The 17,502-nt window shown below is 51.8% G+C and overlaps 1 protein-coding gene across 1 annotated transcript in view; it reads left to right on the plus strand.

The window, feature by feature from the left end:
- Positions 1-16,951, plus strand: part of Tshz1 (teashirt zinc finger homeobox 1) — a 71,123-nt gene extending 54,172 nt beyond the window's left edge. The window contains 2 exon segments of the mRNA XM_021648775.2: positions 12,417-14,746; positions 14,748-16,951. Coding sequence (XP_021504450.2) covers positions 12,417-14,746; positions 14,748-15,617 — 3,200 coding nt within the window. The 3' untranslated portion in view covers positions 15,618-16,951.
- The last annotated feature ends 551 nt before the right edge of the window (positions 16,952-17,502 follow it).

Here is a 17,502-nt window from a genome sequence, read left to right on the forward strand (position 1 = left end):
CAGAGTGTGGGTGCCAGGGTGGGCGTTCTGAGCCCAGGCTGAGGCTCGCCCTCTGGGGAACCCTCCCTCTTCACAAACGAAGCCAACTCAGCTCACCGGCTCCCTCCAGGGTGCCCCAGGCACGCTGGCTGCGGCCCCCCATCCGCACGCTCAATAATGCAGCAGGCTTTGCTCGCGAATGTCACCTGTCGAGGTGAGTGGTGCCCGTGCCCATCTGAAGTGACAGCCATCTTTGAGCACGGGGCTCCACTCCCTTTCATCCATCCCGGGGGAGGGGAGCAGCCCCTCCAGGTGTTTCCCCTCCGAGGTCTTTCTTCCTGCTCCTCTTCCCTAGCACACCTGATCAAAACGTTATTCCTGACAAAGGTTTCTCTCCCCAAATTAAATGAGTCCAAACAGCCTGGGAATTTTCTCTCGGAAAGTGCAAGGGCTGCTGTGCTGAGTTAATGAGCCCGGGAGCGGAGTGCGTGTGATGGAGTCGGCTGACGTGCCTAGTGCCTTCCTGCTCCTGCGGCCCTGGAAAGGATGTAGGGAAGTTCGTTACATGCGCCGCTCCAACATCTGTCCTGCCCCGTAATGGCAATTTGTGTAAGTAATGGAAACAGGTTAAACACTTCCATTCTAATGCTGCCGGCAGGGATGAAAATGAACATTTCAGTGAAATCTCCCGACAGGGCAGGGGCAGACGGCTCCTCTCCGCCCCTTTTGGTGATGGGTATCTAATGGGAATGCTGGGATGGCTAGTTTATCAGAAGAACAGGGAAAGCCGGCAAGGCTGCCACACGGAATCACTCAGAACCCCCGGGCGCCTCCATCTCTCCGGTACACGGTGGCCTGGGGAGGGCCGCTCCCTGCGCGTGTTCCTGGGGTGGGGCATGAGGCTCATCTCCACCGCAGACACCACCATGGAGAGTGGTGAGCTCACAGGACCCTGCCTGAGCTGTGGAAGGTGGGAGTCTGCTGGCCTCCGCCTTGCAGCCTTGATAATTGGAAATAATCCACTTTTGGAATGGCCATTTCTTTGCCAGTAAAAAAAGAAAAGTCACTGTTTCTGGAAGTTTGGTCCGGTGAATTGTCGATGCTATTTGGAAATATTCTTAAATTGGAGCTCAGCTCTGTGCTGTGATGTTCCCTGTAGCTCCTCCAGGGCAGCATTGGCTGCTGGCCACTACAAGGGCCATTCAGGTGTGCCCAGGACACTCGGATGTGGAGTCTGTGGCAGGCCCTCACAGTAAAATGCAGTGTCCGACATCACTACTGCCTCCCCCAGACTGTATGGCTTGACAATCATTTAGGTAAAAAGGCGAAACCGTCAGGAGCAGGTGAATGGCCTGGCAGATCAAGCCCTGGCCCCATTGGCCAGGTAGGCCTGTGGTCCTGAAGGCCATGGGCACTGAGGCCCAGGTAGGCCTGTGGTCCCGAAGGCCATGGGCACTGAGGCCCAGGTAGGCCTGTGGTCCCGAAGGCCATGGGTGCGGAGGCAGGAGTCCTGGGCAAGCTGGCCGGCCAGACTAGCGAGACCAGCGAGCCCCGGGTTCAGCAGGAGAGTCTGTCCCAGTAAACTCGGGGGAGAGCAATTGAGAAAGACACTTCAGGCTTCCACAGACATGCATGTGTGCTACATGTGTCCCCGTAAAGGCGAGCACATGAGTACGTATGTACACTCTATGCACAAGTACAGCGCACAGCGCGCAGTGAAGAGCTCTGGCCAGCCAGCCTGCTGTACTGTTCTGAAGACCTGCATCTGAGCACTTCAGCCACCCACATTAGGAGCACCCTTTCCTGAGCATGCCTTGCACTTGCCACCAAACGCTTCCCATCAGAGTACAGCCACAGGTGTGTGTGACTGTCCTGGTGCAGGGCACTGGGGCAAGCAGCTTGGGGGCTGTGTGACGTTTCACGCTGGCTTCCAGGCGTCAGCATGCTGAGCAGGGCACTGATACCTCTGTGTACCTATCTGGGGACAGTGGAGATGGTGAGGCAAAGAGTGTCACACGGGGGCTTGGGAACGCACCTGTACTTTACGCACAATTGAGGCGCAGCTTCGGACGCGGTTGGGGGGGGTACAGACCTAACTGTCAGAGCCATTGTTCGCAAGACTCAAGGGAACTCAGAACTTTACTGCATTCAGCCATTAAAAAACAAATACAGCTGTCACTTCTCACTACCCTTAAAGTGACTGTTGACAAGAGCGAGCTGGGTGCTCTTTAAAGAAACAATGACGTTCTAAACAGTGTTGGGCTAGGAACTGAGAAATACAGTTTTTATCTAATTTGCCAAAGATACGATGTTTGTGCCTCATTATCTAGTTAGGATTTGACATGAAAATATTTTTTCAGACAGTGTGTGTGTTTACACTGGGAACCATCAGGGCACACACAGTTGGTGTCACATTAAGCTGTAACAGGGCTGTATACGTTGCCTTCTGTCCACTCCTGTTAGCGCGAGCGGAACCCAGCATGCTCAGGACAATAGCACATCTGTAGGGACACATCGGCATCTGGAAGGCCATTTTATTGTTAAAAGTATTAACAAGGTTTAATTCTGTAAAAACCGGAGTCTGATCATAGACTTCTTTCTCCCAATTCTGTCTTGGGAACAGTGGGGTGAGAAGTTTGTCTCGTTCACACACACACACACTCGGGCACATTCCTATATACCTGTGTGGGTCATATGCGCACATGAGCACGTGTGTGCAAGCTCATGCTCACTCCTTCAGCCTCTTCTGTGCTTCTGGTCTGTATTTGTTCCGGTGGCCTGTGAGATGCTCTCTGGTGCCCCCCCCCCCCAGCAGGACATACAGGACAGACCGTGTATGTCCACACTGCCATGATTGGCTTCATCAGATCAGGGAGGGCGGGGGAGTGCCAGCAAAGCTGTTTTGACATGAAAAGAAATAGCAGAAATGATGATTCGGAGTCTTTGTTTTAGTTGATGGGGAAAATGTCATTTATTTCTGTAAGTAATTGTGAAAGGAGAATTTTATACTGCAGTTACCAGCTCCTGGCTGCTCACTCATCAGATTCCCGTGCTGGGGTGGGAGGGCAGGGGTGTACGGATGGTGCTGGGGATGTTCCCGGAGAAAATGCAACGGGGGTGACTTCGCATCCTGGGTTCACAAGACTCTTTCTTTAAAAACCCATTAGGCCAGGAAAATATATCCATTCAGCTTGTGAAATGTTCTGTTCTCACAGTTTTCATCTCTAGAAAAGCAATACTAATATCTACTAATATCATTCTGCATTTCAGGACATTTCTACACATGAAAACAGAAGACTTTTAGACAATTGCAGCCTACATAAAACAAAAGACTTTTGGAAAAATGTCACGTGTACTGAAAACAAAGGGTGGTGATAAATAATTCCTCTAGCTGAATTTGAAAGTTCTCCCCCCCATAAAAAAATCTTTTAAGGAAGCATCTTTGATAGCAATTATGAGGATTCAACAATAATAGTGAAAATAAGCTTAATTATTCTGGTAAAATTGTACTCTCTGTCATGATAGGGCAGAAACGGTTTGCTTCAGACACCAATATTGCTCTGAGCAGAGTCTGGGGGAGTCTGGCTCTGCGGGGCCTGGTGCTTCATCTCTGACCAGGTAGAGAAAGCGTCCTGGGGAGCTCCCTCAGGGTCCCTGTATTTGCAGGAACTGCTATCTGCCCAGGGTATACTTAGCGATGAAAAGGTCCCCCGATGGTGCACAAATTGGCTCTCAGTGCCCCACCATGTCCTGTTAACAGCTCGCATCAGTACATACCGTAATCGCCTAAAGAGCGACATTTCTTTAGCCAGTGTGGCCTAGAAAATCAGACACCTGACGTTAAATGGAGACTGCATTCTGAGATGTGCTGCCGGCACCATGAAGCCCAGGCTTCTTTTTCCTCTCACTTTGAGACCCCAGCTGAGGTCCAGGGAAGGGAGCTCTATAGAAGATGCAGTCTCAGGACTGCAGGGGGGCAGAGAGCTGGGGTGTTGAGGTCTTGTGGGTCTGGGGGCATTCCTTACAGGCTTTTCACTTCAGCGGAGGTGTAAGTCAGGGAAAAGGTCGTTGCCCAAATCTGTTTCTTCTGCCTTTATTGGGATTCCCACCTGTTGATTAAAGCCTGCTCTTTTCATAGTGACAGACATGGCCAGCGGGGACCCAGGATCTGGGAGTGACTTGCTAATACTGGGTGAATCAACTAGACTCTTCCTCTGCCTTGGGATGGGTGGTCCTGTCCTTTCCAGCCTGGGGTAACTGAGAAGGAGCCTGTCCCTGGTGCTTGGCTTTGGGTTCACACGTCTTAAGTGAGGCTTGATCTTGAGAGCTGGACAATGTTCCACTGTATACCTGTGTGCAAGCAGCTGTCAGAAACCCTATCCCCGGAGCTTACAGAGCTGTGCAGCTCCACCTTGCTCAGTCTGCTCTACTGCCCTCTGACCTTTCCAGTTCCTCTTCTTTTTTTTTTTTTTTTCCAATGCAGTTTATTCAGGAACCTTGAACAATCCTCGGACCCTGGGGAAAGCCAGCCCACAGCTTAAATAGCCTCTGGGTAGCCAACCCAGGCGTGCCACGTGGGCAATGCAGATAGGTCCACATACATGGAAGCAAGCCAGATCCTCAGCCTTAGCCAAATGGGAATTGTTTGTGACAGAGAGCACTCACCATCGGGAAGGTGGAAGGCGGAAACCAGCTCCATCTTTAAGGCGCGGCATTACGCAGCTCTCTACAGTTCCCCCTTTTTGTTTTAGATGCATCAGGCAAGAGTAGAGGTCTGATCTCTGATATTAGAAATAAATTGGGACTTTGTACCGATGTTCTTTTAGGTGTCATCCACCCAAAGAGCATCAGACCCGTCCGATACCTTTTTTCTCAGAGGCGGGACCTGGGGCATCAACCCGCATGCAACCAGACATGCTCTTCTCTGGGTCCAAAGTGGCTGACCCTGAGTGCAGTGCTTAGCCTCGCATCCTGAGCGTCATCATCTGAAGGAATGGGCGGGCATGGGAGCATTAGCAGGCCTTCTGGTGTTGGTCTCCTTGGTTTGCCTGTGGTATATATGCAAGATTAGAGTCTCACAACAGTGTGATGCAGCCATGATCATTCAGGCCTTTACAGCCATTGAAGCAGGACATTCTCCCCAAGCATGGTTGGATACCATAAAAAGCTAAAATGTTACGCCCAGTTCCTCTTCTTTTTCTTCCTGACACCATGGAGCATTTTGGGAAGTTTTTCATCGTTTTTATGTGTGATCTCTGCTGCCCTGCTTGTAAGATTGTGTTATAACTTTGCGTGCATGAGACAAAAGATTAGGATCTGATTTGCTTGTGGGCAGAGCAGGAAAGGGCTTGGGGTGTGCTTCTCTATTTCTAAGATGATCTCAAATTGAATCCTGGGGCAGCAAGAGAAAGAAGAAATTGTATTTATTTTAGGGTAGCTGCCTATGAATTCCTAATTAAAATTGTAATTGAGGGGAGGTCATTTTTACTTACCTTCTTAAAGATGGCTTCTCTTGGGGCTTAAGTAAAGAAAGACCCCTGTTACTAGTCAAGTACACCAGCAAAACAATGCATTAGCTACCACTAGCAGCAACTAAAATTTGCAGACTCGATAGAAACATTTTTCTCCCTATCACATTGGAGTAGAAGTGGCCTTTCCGCCTTGCTTGGAAGAGCATCAACTTTCTTGCGAGAAATCACAGCTACACTAGCAAATTAATGTATATCTTGCTTGCATTTTTATGTTCTTTTCAGAGTAGGTAAGAGTGTTCTTGTATGTACTTTCTCTGCATTTTCTTTCTTTGATAGACTCAGGCTCTTACCAAAACCACCTGCTCTCTCGTGGCAAAGGTGAAGTTACTTTACAAGGGATCAATTATAAATTCAGAAGTTGTGTTTTGCAAGATTCTATGACAAACTGAAGCCACACATTCATCCTTGAGGTGTGTGTGAACCCCTTTTGTGAATTGGTTCCTTGGAGTAAATGTGTTTTGATATAATGGCCATCTGTTCAGGAGTATCACATTTGCCAGTAGGGGAAAAAAGTTTGGTGTAGATAAACATGCAATTTGGTCTCATTATAGTTTCACCAGGTGGCAATACAATAGCAAAACTGGCATTCACTGTAAGGCAGTGGCTAGGCAGTGACCGAAGACCTGGGGTTTTTATTTGATACATTTTTGTAAATTTAATTTTATTTATATATATTTATTTATTATAATTTATTCCCTTTGTATCCTGCTGCAGCCCCCTCCCTCCCTCTTCTCCCCCTATGCCCTTTCCCTAGTCCACTGATAGGGGAGGTCTTCCTCTCATTCTATCTGACCCTAGCCTATCAGGTCTCATCAGGACTGGTTGCATCATCTTCCTCTGTAGCCTGGCAAAGCCGTACCCCCCCCCCCCCCCCCGCCCAAGGGGAAGTGATCAAAGAGCCTGCCACTGAGTTCATGTCAGAGACAGAGAACCCTTACTAGAGAACCCACTTGGACAGTGAGCAGCCAGTGGGTTTCCTTTGAACAGGGGTCCTCTCCACACATGGTCCTTAGCTAGACTATCAGTCTCTGCATGAACTTTTCTCTCCTCTCACAGCCAGTTATCCATGACATGGGCTAGTGAGGGAAACCGTGGAATGAGTGAAACCATGGAATGAGTGCCCCTCCCCTTGAGGGGTTTCTGGAGCAGCTCTGATACCCACTGTAGGCTTCCTACCCTTTCTCAGTGCTGTTAGGACATCAGTGAAGCTGGTGAAAAGAGAGGCCCAGATGACCTATTGGGCCACATGTCACACTGGTTCCTGGACACTTTCTCTACTGGGTCACCTTCCACCAGGTGCTTTCTTCCTGTTGCCCCTGTGGGAGGTTGAGTGGCATGTGGCTGAGCTGGGTGCCGTTTCCCAGCAGCTCCAGGTCGCACCAGTGGGCACGTTAGTGTGCGCTGCTGTTTATTCGTGTGCACGTCTTCGGGGCCGCATTCTGGACCTTCCGTTTGGAGGGCACTAATCCTGCGCCTCTGGCTCCCCCCGTGATGTAAGTACATCCCACATCCCTCCTGATCCCCTCACACAGATGATCAGATTTCCTAGGTGAATTCTGGGGGAACAGAAACATTCAAAGTGTTACAACAGATAAGCACAGAGCTGGCTTAACGACTACAGTAATTCTTGGAACCGGGAGAGCCTCTCCATCGCCACGGTTGCGCTTTGGGAGGACTCAAGGCCGCAAGGAGTAAGTCTGCATGTTGGGCTTCCCTGTGTACTGAGATCAGCAGCTTCAGTGTGTCCTTTCTCTCCTCTGTGCCAGCCTCACATTAAAGGCAGGAGGCTGTCCCTGTGCTCATAGAACATCAGTACAAGACCGTGTCTGACTTTGCAGTTTCTCTTGGCTCCATATCCAGGCATCCTGGGAGCACCCTTTTCCTTGGCTCCCCGCAAATCCCAGGATCCCTGGGTTGACCTGCTTTTGCATGGCAGGTATTGCAGTTTGGGGCTGGTTTCCAGAAATCTTTGGTGTGTTCCTCCAGGGTTGGGACAGGCTCTGCTTTTGTGGCTCCTAAAGTCAGGGTGTGGGAAGCCCTTCCTCCTGTCAGACTGCACAATCCAGGCCAGGAACTCCTTGTGGCCTTTGTTCCATGATACTGCCACCCTTTTATTTCTGCAGGTGCTTAACTCTGAAACGAAATTCTGCAGGTTTTGGATTTTTAGTGTCCTGGCTAGGGACACAACAACCCTGTCTGCCTCTGGCATTTGGAAGTACAGGCTCTCACGGGTGGGGCTGGGAGCAGGCTGGGCTCCTAGATGCTGCTTTGGAAGGGCAAAGTGCACCTTCAAACCACTGGTGTGGGCTGGAGGGCAGATGCCTGTCCCCAGCTGTCACTGCAGGGTGTGTGCGTTCTCATGTGTCCCAGTGAAGAAGTAACTAATTAGAAATATTATAGTGCTGGAAAGAACATGGGAAACTGAAATAGCTGGAAAGTAGATGGTCTCGGGGAAGAAGGAACTGGAAGAGCGTGTGATACAGGGTGAGCATGAGCTAGGGCTGGAGGCTGGAGTGAGACTCACCTGCCAGAGACCAAAAGAGTAGGCTACCTGCTCGCTTGCTGGGACACTGCTGCTGCCTTCCAAGGGGCTGCTCAGGATGGGCATGGGAGAAAGAGCGACAGGGAAGGTGGGCAGGGCCATGCTGGACCACCCAGGGACGGGACTACAGATCCAGTACCATCTTAGTCCAGTACCGTCTGCAGCCCTGACCGCAAAGAAAAGTAAGAGTGGTGATGAGCAAAGCTTCCTGACATTCCTGCCCTGGGTCCTGTTGGTGGCTGCAGCCAGTGGTTGTGCACAGAAGGTTACACAGGCTAGTTGATTTCAGAAGTGGCCGATTTTAGAACTGAATGGAAAACTCGGGAGAAGCTCTTTGAAAAGATCAGTATTCTTCAGGAGGCATTTCATTCAAACCCAACATCCTAAAACCCGTGTATTCATTAGCTTGAAGAAATCACCATTAATGGTCCCTGGAAAGGGTTTTCCCGCCATCCTGGCCGTCCAGCTCTGTGCTCTGCCTTTGTTGTCTTTGACTTTCTCTGTGTGGTTAGAGCATGGTGTGCGTGTTTCACGCATGTGGCTGCACATATGTGCTTGTGCTTGTTAGGCTGCCTGGAACCCAGGTGCTGTTCCCAGGATCTGTCGGGCTGATTAGGTTAGTGAGGTCAGGCTGGCTGACGAGCCCAGGGACCCACCTGTCTGCATGGTCCCAGCACAGGCCCGCAGTGCTCACCAGTCTGAGGACTGAACTTGGATCCTCATACGTGTGTGGCAGGCTCTGTCCTAGCTGGCTAAGTCCACGTTTGTTTGAGCGACATTCCTTCTGGAGTGAGGCAGATCTCCTTACTACCCCTCATTATTGGAGGCGGAGAGTTTGGGGAGTGTCCTGTGCAGTGACGCTGAACAGGAAGCCTCAGGCATGAAACTGGTGCTTTGTCTCCACCATCTTAGGCTGCACACCGAGGATACAGTTTTTGGGCTAAAAGGTGTCCGATTTCCAAGTCTCTCTCCTTTTTGCCTTGGGTATTCAACATTCTCTTGTTTCTAATTGTGTTGTAGGGACCACGTCCTCAATCCAAAGCCTCCTATGCCGTTCCCCATATGCCCTGGCAGGTGTCACACACCTGGAGCCGTTGTCTGTGCCGGACACACGGGCAGCACAGGCTTGTCTTCCACTCATGGCCTCTGTGGGGTTGGGGCAGTGCAGGCCGTAGGGTATGCGGAGGGCCTTGGTGGTACCAGGCCTTGCACGGGCTCTTAGGGATGAGGTCAGGCCAGTCACCTAGACTACAGTAGGACAGGCAAGAGGCACAGAGCCAGCAGGGGCACACACAGGGATACCAGTGCCGAGGTCCGTGGACCTTTGCCACACCAGGAGTCTACCCAGGGCAGAAGAAACAGAAGCCACTTCCATGCTGGGGTGTCTGCAAGGTGGATGAGTTAAGTGGGACAGAGAAACCTGGCCATCAAGGGCCCAGCTTTGACGGTGGTCAACTGACTGCCCCTGCTGACCCTGACGTGCTAACCCTGCTTTGCTCCCCCTCCCTCACCCCTCTCCAAGTGTAAGCAGTAAGGATCTTTTCCGTATCCATCTTCCAGAGAGCCAGCAGTGGTGATGGGTATCGGGTGTGTGTGTGGCTGGAGAAAGGCCTGGGGTGAGAGCCCTGGTCGTGGTGGTTCTGCTCCATGTCCCCATGGCACTGTCTGCTGCGTGGCATTGTGGGGTTGTTCATGACTTACATGTCAGCTCTGTCTAGGAGCCTGAGCAGGCTAGGGCCTTGGGAGGAGGAAAGGTAGCAAAAGGTGCAGTCGCTGTGACAGCACTTGCGTTGGGACAAGGAGGATAGCAGACCGGTGCTGGCCGATTCTCACACTAGTGGTGCAGCGCGAGGGGACTCTAATTCCTGGCCATTGGTGGACCCTGCTCCACCCTGCTGTGAGACAGGGACCAGGACCCGCATTTCACGCCACATGGGGATTTTCCGCAAAGGTGCGCTGAGGCTGGGTGTAGAGAGCCGGGAGCACATGTCTCCTGCAGGGCCTCGGAAGGTTCCTTGTGGCAGAGTCAGAGTTCTCTCATTGTGTGTGCATGTGTATGTGTGTGTGTGTTTCTGCGTATGGGGTAGTCATGCTGTGCTGCCACATGTGTGCTCATACATACATGTTCTTCCATGTGCATGTTCATACATGGGTTCACACATATGGTAATATATGTGCTATCATATGTGTGCTTGTAAATGTAGGTGACTGTGAGTGGGCTGTCAAGTGTATGCAGGACTGATCATGTGTCATCATATGTCCTTGTATGTACAGCAATGATAGTTCGGCTCTTTTGTGTTTGTCTTGTACACATGGACGACTGCACACGTGCCCTCGTGTGTGAGGGCACACATAGGGTGACCATGCATGCATTTGCAGTGCATGTGTTTATAGAGTGGGGTGAAGATGCATGTACTGTCATCATGTGAATGCTTACATGTGTAAAGTAAATGCACTGTCATGCATGAGCTTACACTACTCTGTGATTGTGCACGCACGGTCATGTGTGCCCATGTTACAGGGCAATCATTCGTGTTCTGTGAGGGCCTGCTGCCCTCAGGCTCCGAGCTTCATTTGCAGGTGTGGAAGCTTCCTGCTTCACCCAGCCCTGGCATCCCCGCTTGGGGCAGAGACATGTTCTTTGTCCCTCCTGCCCCTCCTCTCTGAAAACGCCTGTGCTCTTTGCCACGTTCCCCTAGGATCTGGCTCTGATAATGTGATAATGAATGATCGTGTTTAATGAGACGCCCCTCTCAGGTCACGTCAGCGCATTTTAATAGGGGCTTGCTGGAGAGTACCTCACCCTCCAATTTCTACTTCTTCATGAAACGCTAGGTCACCTAGTTTTTCTGTCAGAGAAAGAGGTGGGGGGAGGGAGGGAGGGAAGGAGAGAAAGAGAAGCACATTGCTCAAATAAGTTTAGGACGTGGTAGAAATATGTCAGCACCAAGATGTGTCACATATCACAGTGTTTAAAATGACCCGAGGTAAGAAGGAAGGTTTTTGCTGGCACCTCCGTGTCCTTCAGCCTGCAGTCCTGCAGGCAGCTGGGGGCCTGAGGCAGCCACTGGGGCTGCTGCTGCTGCTGCCGCCGCTGTTCAGAGTTGAAAATCATTGCAGTTAAGTTTCCATAACGTGACAGTGACTGTCACAGCCATCTTCAAGGCGTGGCTCAGGGGCTTCTGAACGTTCCTTTAGCTGGGGTGCCACCCCCCCTCCTAACTCTACGTCACTTCTCATCCTGTAGAACTGAAGCTGTAGCTGTGAGCCCCCACTTTCCTGCTGTCCTGCCCCCACCAGACCGTGCCACCCACTGCTGTCTTTCTGTGCCTATGAACCTGACTGCTGTTCACATAGGAGCACAAGACAGTGTCTATGCTTTATAGAGAGCATGCTTTCCTCCGTGCGTTGTCCTCGAGGCTAGCCGTGTCTTTGCGCGGTCAGGGGTCAGTGTTTTCTTTTCTGAGACTAGATGATGCCCTGTGGTGTGGATGACCACATCTGTCCACATGATGGATGCTCGCCTGATTTCTTCCCCTAGCTGTGGTGTGTGATGCTGCTTTGGGTAGCGGCGTGTGGCGGTGGCCTTGGTTGCCTTGTGCAGTCTTTCATAGGTAGCTTTGTCCTGGCAGCAGACTCATGAGGTGATAACCATTTGTTTCTAGTGAAAACATGTTATTTTTGCTGCTTGCCACGAAGGAGTGTTTTTATTTATGGAAACCATAGAATATTGCCTGGGAAATATATTGTTCCAAAAAGAGAGCTGGGTTCCTTTTGATTTCAACAAATTTGCCAGGTAGAAATCAAAGGGGGCTTGCAAGTCCAGTGAGGAATGGCATCTGGGAAGAGTCTCCAGGGCATTGGTGGGGTTCCTTGCCTGTCTCCCCCCAGCCCCTAAGCAAACTAATGTTGTTAAGAAGGGGTGCTGGTTTGGTGATGCATGCCTATCCATGATGCTAGCATTCGAGGAGGGTGGAGGCAAGAGGACTGGAAGTTCAAAGCCAACCTGGGCTATTTGAGACCCTGTCTGGAAAGAAGGGGAGAGGAAGGGAGGGAGGGAAGGAGGGAGAAAGAGAGAGAAAGGCGTTGGGGAGCCAGGGAGGGAGGGAAGGGAGTGGAGATGGAGGAAGCGGTTTAAAGGGCAGCGTGCGGAGGTTTAAGCCTAGGGCTGAGAAGGCACACTTTGTGGTCTTCCTCCTGGCGTGCTGAGGTCCCGTCCCAGGGCAGGCACAGGAGTTTAGGTGGCCTTGTAGTCTGGGAGCCTGGCTGAAAAACATCTTTTTAAACATCACCTAACTGCTGGGGAGGCCTCGGCCTTGAACATGATTTACTCCCTCTAACTGGGCTTCATTTTTCTCTACTAGCTTATGTTCCCGAGGAAGAACTGAAGGCAGCCGAAACAGATGAGGAGCACGTGGAGGGTGGCGGACTGTCTTTGGACATTCAGGAGAGCGAATTCGTGTGCAATGAAGAGACAGAGATCAAAGAGGCCCAGAGCTACCAGAATTCGCCCGTCAGCACTGCCACCAATCAAGACGCTGGCTACGGGTCGCCCTTCAGTGAGGGCAGCGACCAGCTGGCCCACTTTAAAAGCTCCTCCTCCAGAGAGGAGAAGGAGGAGCCCCAGTGTCCTGACAGTGTCTCCTACCCCCAGGACAGCTTGGCACAAATCAAAGCCGTGTATGCGAACTTGTTCTCAGAGTCCTGCTGGTCTAGCCTAGCTTTGGATTTAAAGAAGTCCAGTTTGACCACCAGCAACAATGATGCCAGCCAGAAGGAGAGCTCCACGCCCACCCCCACGCCCCCGACCAGCACCGCCAGCACCGCCTCCACCACGGCTACCACAGCCGTCACCAGCTGCACCACCAGTACCAGCAGCAGCTCAGGCTATGACTGGCACCAGGCCGCCCTGGCCAAGACGCTGCAGCAGAGCTCGCCCTACGGCCTGCTGCCCGAGCCCAGCCTCTTCAGCACCGTGCAGCTGTACCGGCAGAACAACAAGCTGTATGGCTCCGTCTTTACTGGCGCCAGCAAGTTCCGGTGCAAAGACTGCAGCGCGGCCTACGACACGCTGGTGGAACTTACGGTACACATGAACGAGACGGGCCACTACCGGGATGACAACAGGGACAAGGACTCCGAGAAGACCAAGCGCTGGTCCAAGCCCAGGAAGCGCTCCCTGATGGAGATGGAGGGGAAGGAAGACGCGCAGAAGGTGCTAAAGTGCATGTACTGTGGCCACTCCTTCGAGTCCCTGCAGGACCTTAGCGTCCACATGATCAAAACAAAGCATTACCAGAAAGTGCCTCTGAAGGAGCCCGTGCCAGCCATCACCAAGCTGGTCCCTTCCACCAAGAAGCGAGCCCTCCAGGACCTGGCATCCCCGTGCTCCCCGGAGCCCACGGGCATGGCCACGGAGGTTGCGCTGAGTGAGTCGGCCAAGGACCAGAAAACGGCCAACCCCTATGTGACACCCAACAACCGCTATGGCTACCAGAACGGTGCTAGTTACACATGGCAGTTTGAGGCCCGGAAGGCCCAGATCCTCAAGTGCATGGAGTGCGGCAGCTCCCATGACACCCTGCAGCAGCTCACAGCCCACATGATGGTCACCGGCCACTTCCTCAAGGTGACCACCTCCGCCTCCAAGAAAGGGAAACAGCTGGTGCTGGACCCTGTGGTGGAAGAGAAGATCCAGTCCATCCCCCTGCCCCCAACCACTCACACCCGGCTGCCGGCCTCCAGCATCAAGAAACAGCCAGACTCCCCTGCAGGCCCCGCAGCCTCAGAGGAAAAGAAGGAGCCTGAGAAGGAGAAGGAGAAGGAGAAAGAGAAAGAGAAAGCTCCCCTGGCTGCTGGGGACACGGAGAGAAAAATCAAGGAGGAGGCTGACGAGTGTCCTGAGAAGTTTGAGCCCACCGCCCTGTACCAGTACCTGCGTGAGGAAGACCTGGAGGACAGCCCCAAGGGGGGAGTTGATATCCTGAAGTCCCTTGAGAACACCGTGTCCACGGCCATCAGTAAAGCCCAGAACGGCGCACCATCGTGGGGCGGCTACCCCAGCATCCACGCGGCCTACCAGCTGCCCGGCACGGTGAAGCCGCTGCAGGCGGGCGTGCAGAGTGTGCAGATCCAGCCGTCCTACGCCAGCAGCGTCAAGTCGCTCTCTTCCACAGAGCACAGCGCCCTCCTACACTCCCCTGGGAGCCTGACGCCCCCTCCCCACAAGAGCAACGTGTCCGCCATGGAGGAGTTGGTGGAGAAGGTCACCGGCAAGGTCAGCGTCAAGAAGGAGGAGAGGCCCACTGAGAAGGAGAAGCCGTCCCCCGTCAAGGCCGCCTCCCCCGTGGCCAAGGAGAACAAAGATCTTCCTAAGCCGGAGGAGACAGGGAGCAAGCCACCGAAGAAGGGCTCGGACACGGAGAGCGGGAAGGCCAAGAAGGAGGGCCTGCTGGATGGCCACACCCCAAACGGCACGGAGCCTCCTAAAGCCAAGGTCACCAACGGCTGCAGCAGCCTGGGCATCATCACAGACCACTCGCCGGAGCCGTCCTTCATCAACCCGCTGAGCGCCCTGCAGTCCATCATGAACACCCACCTGGGGAAGGTGTCCAAGCCCGTGAGCCCCTCCCTGGACCCGCTGGCCATGCTCTACAAGATCAGCAACAGCATGCTGGACAAGCCCGTTTACCCTGCCACCCCCCGCCAAGCAGGCCGATGCCATCGACCGCTACTACTACGAGAACAGCGACCAGCCCATCGATCTGACCAAGGCCAAGAGCAAGCCGCTGGGCTCGGGCCTGGCCGACGCCGTGGCCTCGCCGCTGCGGGAGAGTGCCCTCATGGATATCTCGGACATGGTGAAGAACCTGACGGGCCGCCTGACCCCCAAGTCCTCCACGCCGTCCACGGTGTCCGAGAAGTCGGATGCGGACGGCAGCAGCTTCGAGGAGGCCCTGGAGGAGCTGTCCCCCGTCCACAAGAGGAAGGGACGCCAGTCCAACTGGAACCCGCAGCACCTGCTCATCCTGCAGGCCCAGTTTGCCTCCAGCCTCCGAGAGACGGCTGAAGGCAAGTACATCATGTCGGACCTGGGCCCCCAGGAGCGGGTGCACATCTCCAAGTTCACGGGCCTCTCCATGACCACCATCAGCCACTGGCTGGCCAACGTCAAGTACCAGCTGCGGAGGACAGGGGGGACGAAGTTCCTCAAGAACCTCGACACAGGGCACCCTGTTTTCTTTTGTAGCGATTGTGCCTCTCAGTTCAGAACTGCCTCCACCTACATCAGCCACCTGGAGACGCACCTCGGCTTCAGCCTGAAGGACCTCTCCAAGCTGCCGCTCGGTCAGATCCAGGAGCAGCAGAGCGTCTCCAAAGTGCTGAGCAGCAAGCCCCTGGGCCCCCTGGGCCTGGCCGAGGAGGACCTGGGCTCCACATTCCAGTGCAAGCTCTGCAACAGAACTTTCGCGAGCAAGCACGCAGTAAAACTGCACCTTAGCAAGACACACGGCAAGTCGCCAGAGGACCACCTGATCTACGTGACGGAGCTGGAGAAGCAGTAGTGTCCAGGGCCGCACGGGACTCCCACCCTGCTGTGCTGCACTAGGCCTGGCCTGAGCCGCTGAAATCAGTCTCTCCTTTGTTGCTGACCTGCCTGTCTGGACTCGGTTTTTCTTACACATATTTTGTAGTTATATTTATATGCTCTTTGTCTGATCTGTGCATGTTCTTTTTCTTTTTTTTTTTTTCTTCCGTGAGTCAAAGTCTGACCTTTATTTTCAGCATCCGTTCTTGTTGTTAAGCTCTCTGTTGTAGGAAATAGTGGGGCACGCTCGGAGACATTGTTTGGCAGTAAAGAAAGATACAAATAGCAGCGATAAAAAGACATCCTAAAATTACGAAGTTGCCATGACAATAAAGGTCTCGGGACCTGGTGGTGTCAAGTTTAACCCTTTGAGGACTTTATCTCTGTGCCTTTCACTCAAAAATTAAAAAAAAAAAATTAAAAAAAAGAGAGAAGGGGGAAAAGGCGCTTAAAGGCTTTTCGTTCAGATCAAAAGCTGTGTCAGACACAAAACCTATTTAATAATTAAAAATGAGCTTTTATATGCAGGACTGGTGTGTGACAACACATGCATGCAGAGGTTGAGGCAGGAGGCTGTCTAGGACTCCGGGGTCAGGAAGCCACAACTTTATATGTTCAAAACAAGAGCAACGTGCACCCCAGTCGTCACTATGCCCCAACCCCCTGGATGCTGAAAAATGCCACTTTTGGCAAAAAAGTATGCAAGCTTATTATTTAAAAATGTGTAAAAATGCTATTTCTTTTTTCCTGTAAAATATTGCAGTTTATAGTTATTTACAAATGTAAGCTTTGGTATCAGCTGACCTTTCTATAGCGTGATGCATTGGTAAATGAAAAAAAAAAAACACAGAAAAAAAAAACCAAAAAAAAATAGGGCAAATGTTGGATCCTTTCCTTGTAAATTGCCAGCATCAGCTTACCACGCCTGTATGTTACATATCATATCATTTTAATCTACTCAACTTTCTTTGTACCTTCTGGCTGTATGCGTTCTCTTTTAACTTTTTATATTGTCATTTTATATTAAATTTCTGTGTATATAATGTAAAACCACAATTTTTGGATAAAATTTAGTTCCTGCAGCTTGATTTAAATAGAGAAATTTTACTGGCACCTGCATCTTCTCGGATGCATGTACTCAGAGGAACTATCAGACAAAAATAAATAAATAAAAACAAAGCAAGCAATGCACTATTAATTATACATTTTGATGTCCTGTCATTAATATTGTACAGTACATTTCGGTTCACACAATTAAATCCACTGTTTTCTCAAATGTAAAATAAACCCACACGCAGTTCTTGATTTACAGATTGTCATGTCGTCATTGTTTCCCCTTCGAGAGGCTACTTCAACCATAAGAGGCACTGCTCGTGCAGTCAGCCAACAAAAATGTACTTCAGAGTCGCCATTGCATGGTCTGTGTGCTGACATCCTTCCCTCAGACGAGGATTGCATGTCTAACAGCGATAACATTCTCACCTCCGCTAGGTGTGGAGTTCAGTCCTTCCGTGGTGTCGGTTGGTTCCCGGAAGGGCTATGGTGCTTCTTTCTGATAATCCTTCCGTACTGTTGGAAATTGTTGCCGCCAGTGTCTTGTATACATCCGGGTCCTCCTGGCCAGGGAGCAGGCTAGACCCTCTCGTGGCTCAGGCCCTGGGGATCTTGGGATTAGTTCTGTGTTGCTGGCTTGTGAGCTTTATAAAAATGTACTTTTTATTTATTATCATCTGGTGGTTTTCCATCCAGTCATTGAGCAGAGGCATGCTTTTGTCACTGCCAAGGCTCCACACCAGCCCCGACGTGCAGTCAGTCAGCTCCCGGAACTTGCCCTGCTCCATTTTCAGCATCCGAGGACAGGG

Source organism: Meriones unguiculatus, chromosome 2 (assembly GCF_030254825.1).
Source record: "Meriones unguiculatus strain TT.TT164.6M chromosome 2, Bangor_MerUng_6.1, whole genome shotgun sequence".
In the NCBI taxonomy this organism is placed as follows: Eukaryota; Metazoa; Chordata; class Mammalia; order Rodentia; family Muridae; genus Meriones; species Meriones unguiculatus.